At 44.4% G+C, this 15,937-nt stretch overlaps 1 protein-coding gene across 1 annotated transcript; it reads right to left on the reverse strand.

Moving 5' to 3' along the window:
- Positions 1–1,559: 1,559 nt before the first annotated feature.
- On the reverse strand, positions 1,560–15,791 carry ern2 (endoplasmic reticulum to nucleus signaling 2). The gene is made up of 23 exons (XM_087802672.1): positions 15,597–15,791; positions 12,260–12,377; positions 12,126–12,159; positions 11,984–12,056; positions 11,679–11,751; positions 11,478–11,600; positions 11,318–11,419; positions 11,200–11,259; positions 10,948–11,143; positions 10,810–10,888; positions 7,343–7,493; positions 6,718–6,848; positions 6,486–6,662; positions 6,161–6,407; positions 4,689–4,779; positions 4,408–4,597; positions 4,090–4,186; positions 3,820–4,019; positions 3,571–3,718; positions 3,369–3,496; positions 2,730–2,853; positions 2,590–2,657; positions 1,560–2,533 (listed from the first exon to the last, which is right to left on the reverse strand). Exons 1-23 carry the CDS (start codon positions 15,660–15,662, stop codon positions 2,351–2,353), a joined length of 2,859 nt encoding a protein of 952 aa, XP_087658798.1. The 5' UTR covers positions 15,663–15,791; the 3' UTR covers positions 1,560–2,350.
- Positions 15,792–15,937: the final 146 nt, after the last annotated feature.

Here is a 15,937-nt window from a genome sequence, read left to right on the forward strand (position 1 = left end):
CGACCATCCATCTTGAGAGGACTAAAGTTCAAAGTTCAGAGCCATACAAGGTCAAAGGTCATGACATTGACAAGTGAAATCATACTATCTAATGGACATCATGGGACACACAAAAACAAAAGAAAAACAGGACAGTTAAGTCATTAATTGACTTGTTTTTTTGGGGAGGAAACAAGAGTTCCCAGAGTAAACCCACAAGCTTAATACTTCAGAGTGGGTCACATGACGGAGTCTCAGAAGTATGAGGACCCGATGCATCATGGGGGATTAGAGAGGACCACACACACACACACACACACACACACACACTGTTTGGCATGGTGGTGTATTGGGAAGTTGTGTAGAAGCGAGTGTGTACATGTGTGTGTGTGAGAGAAAAGAGCGAGTCTTGTGATTCTCATAAGGTTTTGATCGGATCCACAGATGAACTCAAACACACACACACACTTGAACTTTATTATATCTACTCTGAAATTTTAGGAGAGAACTATTGTATCTGTGTGTACTTCATCGTACTGATCCTTCGGTGTGTTCCAGCTACACTAGAAGTGAGAACATGTAACGTTACTGCCAGTGACGAGTGGAAGCAGCTGAACATCATGGTTAAAAAAAGATACAAAGAAAATACCATTCAAACGAATCTCTTTTAAAATGCATTTTCCAGTATAATTTCACACATTTTTGGCATTTTATTATTGCTTGTGTTACCTCAGGGTCAAGTTCACCCGGTGACCCCAAGACAAATGTGTTTGGGGTATCCCTTGTTGAACGACCTTCACCTCTACATATGTATTTATACGTAGACATTGATTTAAAGCAGGTGAATAGAGCTTTACATGCATGAATGAAGAAACAGGAAGTGAAGAATCAGAGCAAAGATGGTTCCTACTGTTTATGCACATAAACTATTATATTATACAACATATAACATTGTACTAGAGGATACGTGAAAGTATGGTTTCCGGCGAGCACTCAAATAAAATCTTAAATCAAAGCTGCAAATATATCACTGTATTGAAGGTCAAGCTCAGTTTAAATAAATTAAAGTATTAAAAAATATATATTTTATGACGTAATAATGGCTTCACTCCTCCAGCTTTGTTTATACAACGTGTCACTTGGAGGTGCAGACTTCAGGGATTGACCTCGATCTTTGACAAATCAAAGGAGAGTGTGTGCGGTTATGGTAAACGAGATTCCATCTCCAGAAAAACCTTCAGTGGGCAGAGCTTAAGATAATTTTCTACTGTCAATATTTCAATGAAAAGAGAGTTTTGTACAAACACACACTGATGATACAATAGACCTATAGAATAGGACACACTTAAATCTACACATGCTGTTGCATTAAAAGCAGTATATGTTGTATTTGTTAATACACAGAATTTTTATAATAATATTGATATATTATCATAATGTTTAATGAGACACAGTATAACAAAAGCTCTTCTCACCGTTGACCTCCGAGCATTTTTATGTATTATTTGTCGAGTAATTTTAAAGAATTTTCTAATGAAGTCATTTTAAAAACAAACCAAAAAAATGGACAGACGACCGACTCGGCTTCTTTGGCACTCGATTTAATTCACAAAACACAAAGTACAAAAACTTCTCAAACACACAAGTAGCGGAATAACTTAAGGAGCCAAGAGTCCAGTTCGACCGTAAAATAAATCATTCATAAGTCTCGACCGTTTAGACGTCACATGACCTGCTGTGTGAGGTCACGAGGAGTCGGTTGGCCTACAGGGGGCGCAAGAAACCCCAAATCTATTTGGTGATTTTTTGATGGCGAGTCCCACTTAAAATATAAAAGTCGCGCAGTCTTTACAAGAATCACCTTTGAGAAAGTCCTGTGACACCGAAGTACTAGTGCACAGCCGGGGTCAAAGGTCATTAAAGGTGTATCATGTCAACAGTATCACATTTTATTAAAACAAGTCTTTAAAATATTAGAGCTTTTATAGATTTGAATTAAAATTAAGGTTTTAATCAGATGGTTTGATTTATTTTGTCAGTTTACTAATGTAGTTTGAACCAACAAGAACAAGTCTACACTTAAGTAAAAACAATATATTACAGTGAATTTTTTTTTCAAAAATTCTGAATCGGAAACTAAGGTTTAGAAATGAACGGAGGAAAAGGAAACCAGAGATGAACGGATGACAAAGGTAAAGTATATAAGCTGGATGGTTAACAATTTTTGGAGTGGAGAAAGGAGTATTTCGAGATCCCACCTGGACTGGTGAATCCTCTTCATGGAACTAAGCAGGAATAAAAAGCTCAAATCCTCAGGTCAGCGCAGGCTTTACAAAAGCAGTAACAAGGGTCGGACCTGGCGGCAGCGGCGTCACCGGCCACCAGGGGGCAGGTAGTACTGCTGGAACAGTCTCTCGTGCGCGCACACGTTCAGTGCCGTGTGCGTGTGCAGCAGCAGCCGCGGGAACCGCGACGTGAAGTAACTCACGAAACCGTCGGGCAGCTCGCCGAGCGTCTCCTGCACCTCCGGTGGCAGCTCGTGGTAGTGGTGCTTCTGCAGAGGTCAAAGGTCAGACCAAATTCATAACGTAGGGGAATCCCGGAACTGACCTTGTTCCTCAGCGCACGCAGCAAATCCCTGACCGAGTTTCCCTTGTATGTCCGGAAGCGACGCAGGTCTGGAAGGTAAAACACATGGGGTCTGAAAACCACAGGAGACCCCCAACTGAGTCCGACCCTGGTGTCCTCACCCGTCTGCAAAGGAACTGAGATGTGCATCCTCCAGTTAGTTCTCACCACCAACCGCCCACAGGTCTCCAGTCGCACCACGATTGGACTGTCGGCCGGTTCTTTCTCGATACGGTCGCTCACATCCTGGAACCACATCAGACTCAGTGAACGCTGGAGCTAAGATCTGAGCCTCTGGACTAAACTCAATGTCTCTGGATTAAACTGGCCAAAATTTGAGTCTCTGGACTAAACTTTGAGTCACTGGACTAAAATGTAAGTCTCTGGACTAAACTCCGATTCTCTTTTTTAAACTGGACTAAACTTTGAGTCTCTGGACTAAACTGGACTAAATATTGAGTCTCTGGACTAAACTGGACTAAAATGTAAGTCTCTGGACTAAACTCCGATTCTCTTTTTTAAACTGGACTAAACTTTGAGTCTATGGACTAAACTGGACTAAAGGTAGAGTCTCTGGATTAAACTAAACTAAACCCTGAGTCTATGGACTAAACTTTGAGTCTCTGGACTAAACTGGACTAAATATGGAGTCTGTGGACTAAACTGGACTAAACTTTGAGTCTCTGGACTAAACTGGACTGGACTCCGAGTCTCTGGACTAAAGTGCACTAAACTCTCGAGTTTAAAGAATATGTGCCGACCTGGAAAAACAGCAGCTGCTTCTCTGGACTCCAAAAAAAGGGATGTTTGAGGACTCGGGCAGTAGAGGGTCGGGATTTTGCCTCTGCACTGATCATCTGCTCGATCAGATCCAGAGCGATGACATCGTCTGGGAGAAGGTTTCAGGTCACTCATGTGCAAGTAAAGGTCACAACAGGTCACTCAAGAAGTTGAATCTCTTACCGTGGCGGTCTTCCCTAAAGTGAGTCAGGACATATTCCCCCGCAAGGATGTTAATCTGTCGCCTCAGAGACTTTCCAAACGGGTGCTGCCCCCTGCTGACAACGTAGTAGAAGACGCAGCCGGCAGAGAAGATGTCCACTGCTGCAGTCTGCCAGAGAGAAAAGAGTGAGAGTGTGTGTGTGTGTGTGTGTGTGTGTGTGTGTGTGTGTGTGTGTGTGTGTGTGTGTGAGACAGTGTCTGTGTACATACAGGTTTACTGTTTGGAGACTCCTTCAGGACCTCTGGAGCAATCCATCCTTCTGTTCCAGGAATTCCGGAGCGTAAGGAGAAGCTGTTGCATCCATCTTGAATCTTCTTACAGAGTCCAAAGTCTGAGATCAGAGCCCGGGTCACGCCCCGGTTCCCGGGCACAGAGAGTAGAATGTTTCTTGGCTTCAGGTCCCGGTGGACTGGAGGAGAGGGGGAACAGGAAGTAAGCAGGTCTGGGGTCACGAGAGGTGAATGACAGGTGGGACTGACCGATGTTGAGAGAGTGCAGGTGAGACAAGCCGCACATCGTCTGCTCCAGTAGAGAGATCGGACTCAGACCCGGGAAGCAGGATGGGTCCTCCACATACTGTACACACACACACAGACACACACAACTGAATAACAGGTTATGGAGCGACCACTTGTGGAGATGTCTGTTGTGTAAATAGTAAATGACTCTTCCTTATATATCGCTCATCTCTGCATTCTCCACCTATTCACACACGCTGATGGGAGTAGGCTGCAACGCATCACGCCATTTAAACCATCAGGAGCAGAAATGACACCGTGGGCCACAAGCCAGCGTACCTGCTGCAGCGTGGTGGCACACAGCTCGATGGCGATGTAGGTGAACAGACGGTCTCTCTCGGTGCAGAAGTATCTGATGACGTTGGGGTGCGTGTCCGACTCCCGCAGCAGCTGCACCTCTCGCTCCGCCACCTCGAAACACTCGGGCAGGATTCTCTTCACCGCCACGTGTCGGCCGTCGAAGCTCCCCCTGCAGGAGGAGACGAGAGAGAGACCTTCTGAGGAGCTCTTCGGTCTTCCTGGTCCATTTTCGCTGAAGCTTGACGCTCATGTTTCCTCACCTGAAGACAAAAGTTCCTGCCGTTCCATGCCCGAGAACTTCTGAGGTCTTGAAGAAGATTTTGCCGACCTGCACGGTTTCACTGTCGCCCTCTGCAGGAGGAAAGTGGATGTGAAGAGTGAATGACAAGGACACTTTCTAAACTCTCAACAACAAAGGTTAACACACACACAACAACACACAAAAAAACAAATAAAAACAATTATGAAACAGAGGGAGAGTGATGGACACATGGAGAGAGAGAGATGGTCACATGGAAGGAGAGAAGGACACGTAGGGAAACAGACCGAAACACTGCGGGAGAGACAGATACATCGAGGGAGAGACAGATACATGGAGAGAGAGACAGACACGTAAAGGAAGAGGCTGACACATGGAGGGTGAGACGTACACATGGAGGGTGAGACGTACACGTGGAGAGTGAGACGTACACGTGGAGGGTGAGACGAACACGTGGAGTGAGAGACAGACACGTGGAGTAAGAGACGGACACGTGGAGTGAGAGACAGATACGTGGAGTGAGAGACAGATACGTGGAGTGAGAGACGGACACGTGGAGTAAGAGAGACACGTGGAGTGAGGGACGGACATGTGGAAGGTGAGACGTACACATGGAGGGTGAGACGTACACATGGAGTGAGAGACAGACACGTGGAGTAAGAGACAGACACGTGGAGTGAGAGACAAACACGTGGAGTAAGAGACAGACACGTGGAGTGAGAGACGAACACGTGGAGTGAGAGACGGACACGTGGAGAGAGAGAGACGGACACGTGGAGAGTGAGAGACAGACACAGAGGGTGAGACAGACACATGGAGGGTGAGACAGACACATGGAGGGAGAGACAGACACGTGGAGTAAGAGACAGACACGTGGAGTGAGAGACAAACACGTGGAGTAAGAGACAGACACGTGGAGTGAGAGACGAACACGTGGAGTGAGAGACGAACACGTGGAGTGAGAGACGAACACGTGGAGTGAGAGACGAACACGTGGAGTGAGAGACGGACACGTGGAGAGAGAGACGGACACGTGGAGAGAGAGACGGACACGTGGAGAGTGAGAGACAGACACAGAGGGTGAGACAGACACATGGAGGGTGAGACAGACACATGGAGGGAGAGAGGGACACATGGAGAGAAAGACGGACACGAGGAGAGAAAGAAGGACACATTGACGTGAGACAGACACATGGAGGGAGAGACAGACACATGGATAATGAGACACATAGCCAGAGAAAAAGGCATGGAAAAACAGAAGACACATGACAACATCAAAACACTGGAGATACAACTGGAGAGACGGATGCATGAAGACAAAGAAAAACAAATACACATGAAGTGAGGGAGAAATGATCGAGAGAAAGACACAGGGAGAGAAAGAAAGAGAGAGAAACATGAATTGATAGGAGAGGGATACACATGAGAACAGGCAATCCTGTTTTCTACGTCAGTACAAGTTGGACTCGCTACCTGCATCGGGTTCATTCCTTAAACCCCCAATTGTGTCAAGTGTCTCAGAGGCAACGCCGCTGCTGTCCTCGTGACCGTTAGTAGGCGATGTGTTTGGACGTTCTTGTGCATGTTCCAATCTGAGCTCTCCAGAGGTGGCCTCGCCGTTGTCTCCTGAGGCGGTCTGCAGGTTGGTCTGGATGAGCTGAAGTCTGGACTCCAGCGCGGCCGCCAGCTGACGGTGAGCCTTCAGCTGCTGAGCCGAGCGCTACACACACACACACACACACACACACACACACACACATGTCAGTGCTGCTCCTCATTTGAGGGTGTCTGGACTTACAGAGGGGTAGGTGAGAACAAAGGCCAGCCATCCTCCCAGGAGCAGAGTCAGAGCTGCCAAAGTCAACCGGTCCTGAGTGACGTAGACTGGCACCACGGCAGTGGGCGTCTGCCCCGGTCCTGTCGTCGTGGGTTCCTCTCTCTTTTCCTGGTCGCTGTTCTCGTCGACAGACTCAAACTGAGGAGAGACAGATGTCACTCACGTCACAGACTCTGCAGCAGCAGAGACTCACATAGCTCTGATGGTAGTCTGCGACTGGCGACTTGGGTCTGGGTGGGATGACGGCCTCACTGGAGCGCTGCAGGCTAGGGGGGAACTCTCTCAGCATGGTGGTGTGCGCTATGGGTGGAAGCTCATGGTGACCTGTGAGCAAACACAACACGTCAGTTCTGTATGGGCTGAACAGAGGAGGAAACTCAAAAACCAACGAGATTCTACAGACACATGGAGAGAAAGACAGACAAGTGCAGAGAAAGAGAGTAAGATGGAGAGAGACAAACACATGGAGAGAGACTGACCGATGGGGATAAAGAAAGTAACATAGAGAGAAACAAACACATGGGGATAGGTTCATAGTGTGAGAGCCAGACATATAAAGAAACAGAAACATGGTGAGAGAGACAGACAGGTGCAGAGAGAGAGAGTAAGATGGAGAGAGACAGACACATGGAGAGAAAGGGATAAACATAGAGATAAATGTGGGGGGAGAGACAAATACAGGTAATGAGAGAGAGACACACTGTAGAGAGAGAGAGGCATGAAGAGGGATAAATGCATGGAGAGAGGGAAATGAAGAGAGACAGATACATGGAGAGAAAGACACAAGGGGAGAGAGAGAAACATAGAGAGAGGTTCACCAATGAAAAGCCAGTGGTTCCTGTGGCTGTTGACGCTGCCTGCTGGGTAGCGGACGTCAGTGGATGGAGTGATCTCACACTCGCCGCGCTCACCAACCGTCACGTCCTCAGTAGTCGGACCCTCGATCCTTGCCAGGGTCAAACCACGAGGCTGCAAACAAACGCACGTCAAAAATGATTGTTGCGATGTATGATGGACTAAACCGATCTAAAAATGTAGAGGCCAATAACATGGAGAGAGAAAGACATTGTAAGATACAGATACAAGAGGAGAAAGAGAGAAACATGGCCAAAGAGAGACACATGGAGACAAATATATCTGGAGAGACACAGACAAAACATAGACAAACACATGGAGACACAGACATAACATAGACAAACACATGTAAACACAGATATAACATGGACAAACACATGGAGACACAGACATAACATAGACAAACACATGGAGACACAAACATAACATAGACAAACACATGGAGACACAAACATAACATAGACAAACACATGGAGACACAAACATAACATAGACAAACACATGGAGACACAGACATAACATAGACAAACACATGGAGACACAGACATAACATAGACAAACACATGGAGACACAAACATAACATAGACAAACACATGGAGACACAGACATAACATAGACAAACACATGGAGACACAAACATAACATAGACAAACACATGGAGACACAAACATAACAGACAAACACATGGAGACACAAACATAACATAGACAAACACATGGAGACACAGACATAACATAGACAAGCACATGGAGACACAGACATAACATAGACCAACACATGGAGACACAGACATAACATAGACAAACACATGGAGAAACAGACATAACATAGACAAACACATGGAGAAACAGACATAACGTAGACAAACACATGGAGACACAGACATAACATAGACAAACACATGGAGACACAGACATAACATAGACAAACACATGGAGACACAGACATAACATAGACAAACACATGGAGACACAAACATAACATAGACAAACACATGGAGACACAGACATAACATAGACAAACACATGGAGACACAGACATAACATAGACAAACACATGGAGACACAGACATAACGTAGACAAACACATGGAGACACAGACATAACATAGACAAACACATGGAGACACAGACATAACGTAGACAAACACATGGAGACACAGACATAATGTAGACAAAAACATGGAGACACAGACATAACATAGACAAACACATGGAGACACAGACATAATACAGACAAACACATGGAGACACAAACATAACATAGACAAACACACAGAGACACAGACATAACATGGACAAACACATGGAGACACAGACATAACATAGACAAACACATGGAGACACAGACATAACATAGACAAACACATGGAGACACAAACATAACATAGACAAACACATGGAGACACAAACATAACAGACAAACACATGGAGACACAAACATAACATAGACAAACACATGGAGACACAGACATAACATAGACAAACACATGGAGACACAGACATAACATAGACCAACACATGGAGACACAGACATAACATAGACAAACACATGGAGAAACAGACATAACATAGACAAACACATGGAGAAACAGACATAACGTAGACAAACACATGGAGACACAGACATAACATAGAAAAACACATGGAGACACAGACATAACATAGACAAACACATGGAGACACAGACATAACATAGACAAACACATGGAGACACAAACATAACATATACAAACACATGGAGACACAGACATAACATAGACAAACACATGGAGACACAGACATAACATAGACAAACACATGGAGACACAGACATAACGTAGACAAACACATGGAGACACAGACATAACATAGACAAACACATGGAGACACAGACATAACGTAGACAAACACATGGAGACACAGACATAATGTAGACAAAAACATGGAGACACAGACATAACATAGACAAACACATGGAGACACAGACATAATATAGACAAACACATGGAGACACAAACATAACATAGACAAACACACAGAGACACAGACATAACATGGACAAACACATGGAGACACAGACATAACATAGACAAACACATGGAGACACAGACATAACATTGACAAACACATGGAGACACAGACATAACATAGACAAACACATGGAGACACAGACATAACATAGACAAACACACAGAGACACAGACATAACAGACAAACACACGGAGACACAGACATAACATGGACAAACACATGGAGACACAGACATAACATGGACAAACACATGGAGACACAGACATAACATGGACAAACACATGGAGACACAGACATAACATGGACAAACACATGGAGACACAGACAAACACATGGAGACACAGACATAACATAGACAAACACATGGAGACACAGACAAACACATGGAGACACAGACATAACATAGACAAACACATGAAGACACAGACAAACACATGGAGACACAGACATAACATAGACAAACACATGGAGACACAGACATAACATAGACAAACACATGGAGACACAGACATAACATAGACAAACACATGGAGACACAGATATAACATAGACAAACACATGGAGACAGACATAATATAGACAAACACATGGAGACACAGACATAACATAGACAAACACACGGAGACACAGACATAATATAGACAAACACATGGAGACACAGACATAACATAGACAAACACACAGAGACACAGACATAACATAGACAAACACATGGAGACACAGACATAACATGGACAAACACATGGAGACACAGACATAATATAGACAAACACATGGAGACACAGACAAACACATGGAGACACAGACATAACATAGACAAACACATGGAGACACAGACAAACACACGGAGACACAGACATAACATAGACAAACACATGGAGACACAGACAAACACATGGAGACACAGACATAACATAGACAAACACATGGAGACACAGACAAACACACGGAGACACAGACATAATATAGACAAACACATGGAGACACAGACATAACATAGACAAACACACAAAGACACAGACATAACATAGACAAACACATGGAGACACAGACATAACATGGACAAACACATGGAGACACAAACAAACACATGGAGACACAGACATAACATAGACAAACACATGGAGACACAGACAAACACATGGAGACACAGACATAACATAGACAAACACATGGAGACACAGACAAACACATGGAGACACAGACATAACATAGACAAACACATGGAGACACAGACATAACATAGACAAACACATGGAGACACAGATCTCTGGAGAGACAAGAGACAAAATATAAATAGACACACATATGGAAAGAGGGACAGACACAAAGAGAGTAAGACAGACGTATAGAAAGACTGATACCCACATGGAAAATGAGAGCCAGATGGTGATGATTGAATATATGAATGGACTCACCACTAGAGAGACACCGTGGTGGACTAGAGAGGTGGAAGCGTACAGGTGAGAGTTCAGTTTACCCACGTACAGTGTAGGCCTGAGCGAGAGAGTGGTGGTGAGTGGACGAGGAGGCCACAGAGAGAATATGGGTCTTACACCAGCTGCGCCTGAGCGATGGCCTGCTCTCTCACAAACTGGTAGCTCCACTTCAGCGTGGAGTGAGCGGAGAAGGTGAGGAAGCGGAGCGTCTCCAAGGCCAGCGACAGGTGGGGGGCGTGTCTAAGCGAGTCGGCCGAGTAAAGGTAGACGCCGACCACGGGTGAGCCGTAGTTCTGGCTCCATAGGACGTCACCTGAGAGACGAGAGCAGCTGTCACCGGCTCCAGACTTCACACACAATAACACTCACCCGTCTCTCTGTCCACCGTCACCACCAGGCCATCGCCGCTCGACACCAGGTGAGCCATTTCTGCAGAGAGGTGCGAGGTCAGAGATCAAGCAGAGATCATCTGGCAGAAGAAACCTACTGTAGTCCTGCTTCTCGTCATAGGGTGGAGCAGAGTAGTCGTTATAAGTGGCGTTCCATCGCAGCTCCTGAGTCTTGGTGTCAAACATGGTGACCACGTACTCTGGAGGAGATCGGACTAGGTCAGAGGTCACAGGAGGTACAAGATCTGGGATACATACCAGTGCGTCCGATGTAGAGCAGGGGCGTGTTGGGGCATATGGACTCGGAGTTGGAGGTGGTCAGTCTGGTCTGCTTCTCACCCGTCTCAGGGTCCACCACGAACCACACGTCCTGCTTCTTCCCTGCACAAGCCTACACTTGACTGACAGCTCCTTCCAAAGGTCGACAGATGTATATTCAAGCTACATGATAATCCTCACCCGTGTACAGCACGCCGTCCGAGCTCCTGCAGGGGGCCGACTGGACCAGCTCTGGGATGGTGAAGGGCAATTTCTGCAGGAGGGCATCAACCGTTAAGATGTTGGTTACCATGACAACTTTCTGTAAACCTTTTTTTTTCCAGATTTTACAACAATAGCTCCAAGACAAAAGACTCATTCACAACATTGAACACAAAAATGACTTAATTTCCTCAGCTATAATAAATGCTTTTGTTATTTTAATTAAGTTTTACAGTTTTACATCCTGGTATTTTTGAGATACAAGACATTTTAAAAACACTCACCATGAGACCTTCTTTGTGTTTCCCGCCCAGAATGTACAAACTGCCATCGTTGGGGTCGGGAAGAAAGCTTGGTCTGAGCACAGAAACTATTTCAGTGAACATTTAACGCATTTATTGGAAAGAAAACTGGAGAGCAGCTTACTCTGGGATGTAAAAAGGAACTTGAATCACAGGATCTAGTGAATAAATACAAAGTCAGATACATTTTAAAAACCTCGTGGTTCTTGTTCACCCTCCAACAAGGTTCTTCTTGACTTGTCCAGTTCTAGAGCTGACCTTCTTTCAGTGTCCACTTGATGTCGCCAGACTTCTTGGAGACGGCGTGCAGGCTTCCGTCCAGCGTGGACACAAACAGAAGTGACTCGGGGAGAGTCACCGACTTGGATCCGCCCGCCTCGAAGGAGGACAGAGAAAGAGTATCTTCATCATTTAGTAGAGAGAGAGAGATAAATGAAGGAGAGAGAGAAAGAGAGATGGCTGCCTTGGTGATTGGTTCGGTTTTACTATTGCTCATTTTGTGTGTTATCTTATTTCATTATTTTATTGTGTACAGACGAGACAAACAATTCCCATCTTGTATTTAAAACACTGGCAATAAAAGGTCAAGACAACATAGAGACAAATACAACAGCAACTAGAAAAATTAAGAAAAAGCACAAAAAAGTATTCTTGAAGGAGTCAGTAGATCATCAAACACAGAGGGTGAGGAAGATCCTTCCAAAGCTTAGGAGCAACAGACTGGATGGATTTCTCTACTCTGGTTCTGAACCGTGTGCGTGGAACCATCAGTAGATTCTGATACACAGACCTCAGAGCCCGAGCTGGGGTGTAAGGCTGGATCAGATCACAGATAGAAGGTCGGATCATGAATAGATCTGAAAGTAAGAACCAGAATTTTAAAATTGATCCTGAAAGAAACTGGCAGCGAGTGAAGAGTTTTATGTGTTATGGGAGTTCTCCTACTAGAGCGGCTCAGAATTCTGGCTGCAGAGTTTTGTATGAACTGCAGGCGAGACAGCTCCTTCTTGTTTAGACACGAAAATAGAGTGTTACAATAGTCTAAACAAGAAGACACAAGCACATGGATCAAGATCGTGAAGTAATTTTTCTTAAGTTTAGTTGAAGGAAACAGCTTTTCGTCAGTTTTCTGCAGTGTTGAACTAGAGATGTCTTTGTCAAATACAACACCCAGGTTTCTCAGGCTCAGTTTGACAGAATAAAAGAGGGATGACTAAAGGAGAGTGGTCAGTGAAGAACAGAGTGATACCTGAAGGAGAGAGTGATAAGGGAATCAAAAGAGAGTGAAGACAAGCAAGTCGCTGCATCTTATCCAAAATATCAAACAACTAAAATGAAAAATGATTCAAACATATATAAATATATATAACATACAACATATACAGCTATGTTCAGAATAATAGCAGTCCAACATGACTAACCAGATAAATCACTGTTTTTGGTTTAAACATAATAACAAATGGAAAATAATTTACCAGCAGGTGTAGTAAAGTCAGAGGAACCAACAGACCCAACTTTAATGATATGAATACTCCTGGGTCTGTGTAATTGACTAATTAAGTAAAAGGGGCGTGTTCAATAAAATAGCAGTGTGGAGTTCAATCAGTGAGATCCTTCATTATGTGAAAGAAACAGGTTTCAATCAGGTGGCTCTTATTTAAGGATGAAGCAAACACATGTTGTGCATGCAATTCTCTGTGAAAACTGTTGAAAGATGGGTCGTGCCAAACATTGTTCAGAAGAAATGCGTGCTTTGATTAAAAAGTTGATTGGAGAGGGGAAAAAGTATAAAAAATTGCAGGAAATTATAGGCTGCTCAGCTAAAATGATCTCCAATGCTTTCAAATGGAAAGACAAACCAGACAGACGTGAAAGAAAACGTAAGACTACCATTCGAATGGACCAAAGGATAGTCAGAATGGCAAAGACTAAGCCAAGGGTCTGCTCCAGGGAGATCAGAGACGGTCTGAAGGTACCTGTGAGTGCTGTGACAATTAGAAGACGCTTATGTGAGGATCATCTACCAGCAAGAAGGCTCCGCAAAGTCCCACTGTTGCAAGAAAGACATGTGCTGAAGAGGATTGCATTTGCCAAACATCATGTCGACTGGCTTCTGGAGAAATGGAGAAACATTTTGTGGACTTTTGTGGTGCAAGCATTATGATATCGGGCTGTTTCTCTTACCATGGTGTCGGGCCTTTATATCGCATACCAGGGATCATGGATCAATTTGGATACATCATAATACTTGAGGTCATGCTGCCTTATGCCGAATGGGAAATGCCCCTGAAATGGGTGTTTCAACAGGACAATGACCCCAAACATACCAGTAAGCGAGCCAAATCTTGGTTCCAGACCAACAAAATTGAGGTTATGGAGTGGCCAGCCCAATCCCCAGACCTTAATCCAATTGAGCACTTGTGGTGTGACATACAATTAGCTGTTTCTGAGGCAAAACCCAAAAATGCAGAGGAATTGTGGAAGGTTGTCCAATCTTCCTGGGCTGGCATACCTGTTCAGAGGTGCCAGAGGTTGGTTGACTCCATGCAGCACAGATGTGCAGCAGTTATCAAAAACAGCGGTTATTCAACTAAATATTAGTTAACTAATTGTCAGGATTGCTAAATGTTAATATTTTTTCAGTTTATTTAGTAAATATGAGTTTGTAATGAGAAATGCCGACACTGCTATTTTTTTGAACACAGAAATATCACCTTTTCCTTCATATTCTGTAAAGTAATTAAATATTAATACTTTTTTCTTTGATTTGTTGTGAAATACCATGTGCAGAGTTTCTAATGAAAGAAAATAAATATTTTAAGGATTTTGAGCTTTATTCACATTTTTAAAATCACTGCTATTATTTTGAACATAGCTGTATATATAAAGCTCACTTATCGGAAATGACCGAGATAAAACCACTACTGAGGAGATGAAAAACACAATAATCATCGTTTAATTTTCTTTCGCTCTCTCGTCAAACTCACTCAGCACATCCTGCCCAAAAATGGAGAAACTAAAATATCTTTTAACATATACTTTTACTAATATTCGTTATGCTTTAGTTTTTTGTTTTGCAACTCTTTGTCTTTCATATACGTTTGACTGTTTAAAAAATAGCATCGTTGTAACATTTCTAAACTTAGTTTGGCCTTGTATCAAACCAACACAATAATGTGAATTAAAAAAGGAAAGAGAGTGAAGCGTGGATAAAGACAGAGTACAGATGAGAGTCATCATGAAGAAAAGGAGAAGTGGGATCAGTGAAGGGGAAGAGAGTGACTGATGGCTCTCGACCTCTGACCCCATCAAGATAGCATTGTGATCAAAAGAGAAGAACTCTGGTGGGTGTGTCTGTGAAGAAGTGAGTCCACGGTGGACCAGGACATCCTCGTCCTGTTCACCGCTCCCATGTTTAAACACGAACACAAACACACACACACACACACACACACACACAAACACACACACACGGATTCACGGACACACTTTATACAAACGCGATCCAGTCGAAACTTTAAGGTGTATAAATAGATGCGGCACGTCAGTAACCTGACCAACAACAACAACAACAACACAACTTCAAGAGCTTCACCTGACACAACTCCGGGCCGGACAGCAGCACCAGAACCAACACCGCCAGTCCGCCGAGAGTCCTCATGACCGGCTCGATGACTCAGCCAACAACCTCGGCCCAGATCTCGGTTCCGACGTCCATTCGCGGTGAAGTTCTGCCGCTTTAAACCCGCACCAGCCGAACTTGCCTTCGTTCCATGTTTCCGTGTGTAGTGGCGGCTGTGACGCCGGGAGTGACAGGGGGCGCGGCCAATCAGAGGCGCGCACGCTGTTGAGGGGCGTGGCTCGGGAAAGGGCTGGAACACGTGGACAGTGACAGCAGGACAGAGCCAACGCAACAACGGGATCTTTGTGCTGTGG

Source organism: Callionymus lyra, chromosome 1, assembly GCF_982586985.1.
Source record: "Callionymus lyra chromosome 1, fCalLyr1.hap1.1, whole genome shotgun sequence".
In the NCBI taxonomy this organism is placed as follows: domain Eukaryota; kingdom Metazoa; phylum Chordata; class Actinopteri; order Syngnathiformes; family Callionymidae; genus Callionymus; species Callionymus lyra.

Excerpts from the sequence above, each read along its gene's own strand:
- ern2 (XM_087802672.1), bottom strand. The coding sequence starts at position 15,662 with ATGAGGACTCTCGGCGGACTGGCGGTGTTGGTTCTGGTGCTGCTGTCC. Across the intron at positions 6,849-7,342 it reads GAACCACTGGCTTTTCATTG|GTCACCATGAGCTTCCACCC; the intron begins GTGAACCTCTCT and ends GTTTGCTCACAG. Across the intron at positions 6,408-6,485 it reads TTGTTCTCACCTACCCCTCT|CGCTCGGCTCAGCAGCTGAA; the intron begins GTAAGTCCAGAC and ends GTGTGTGTGTAG.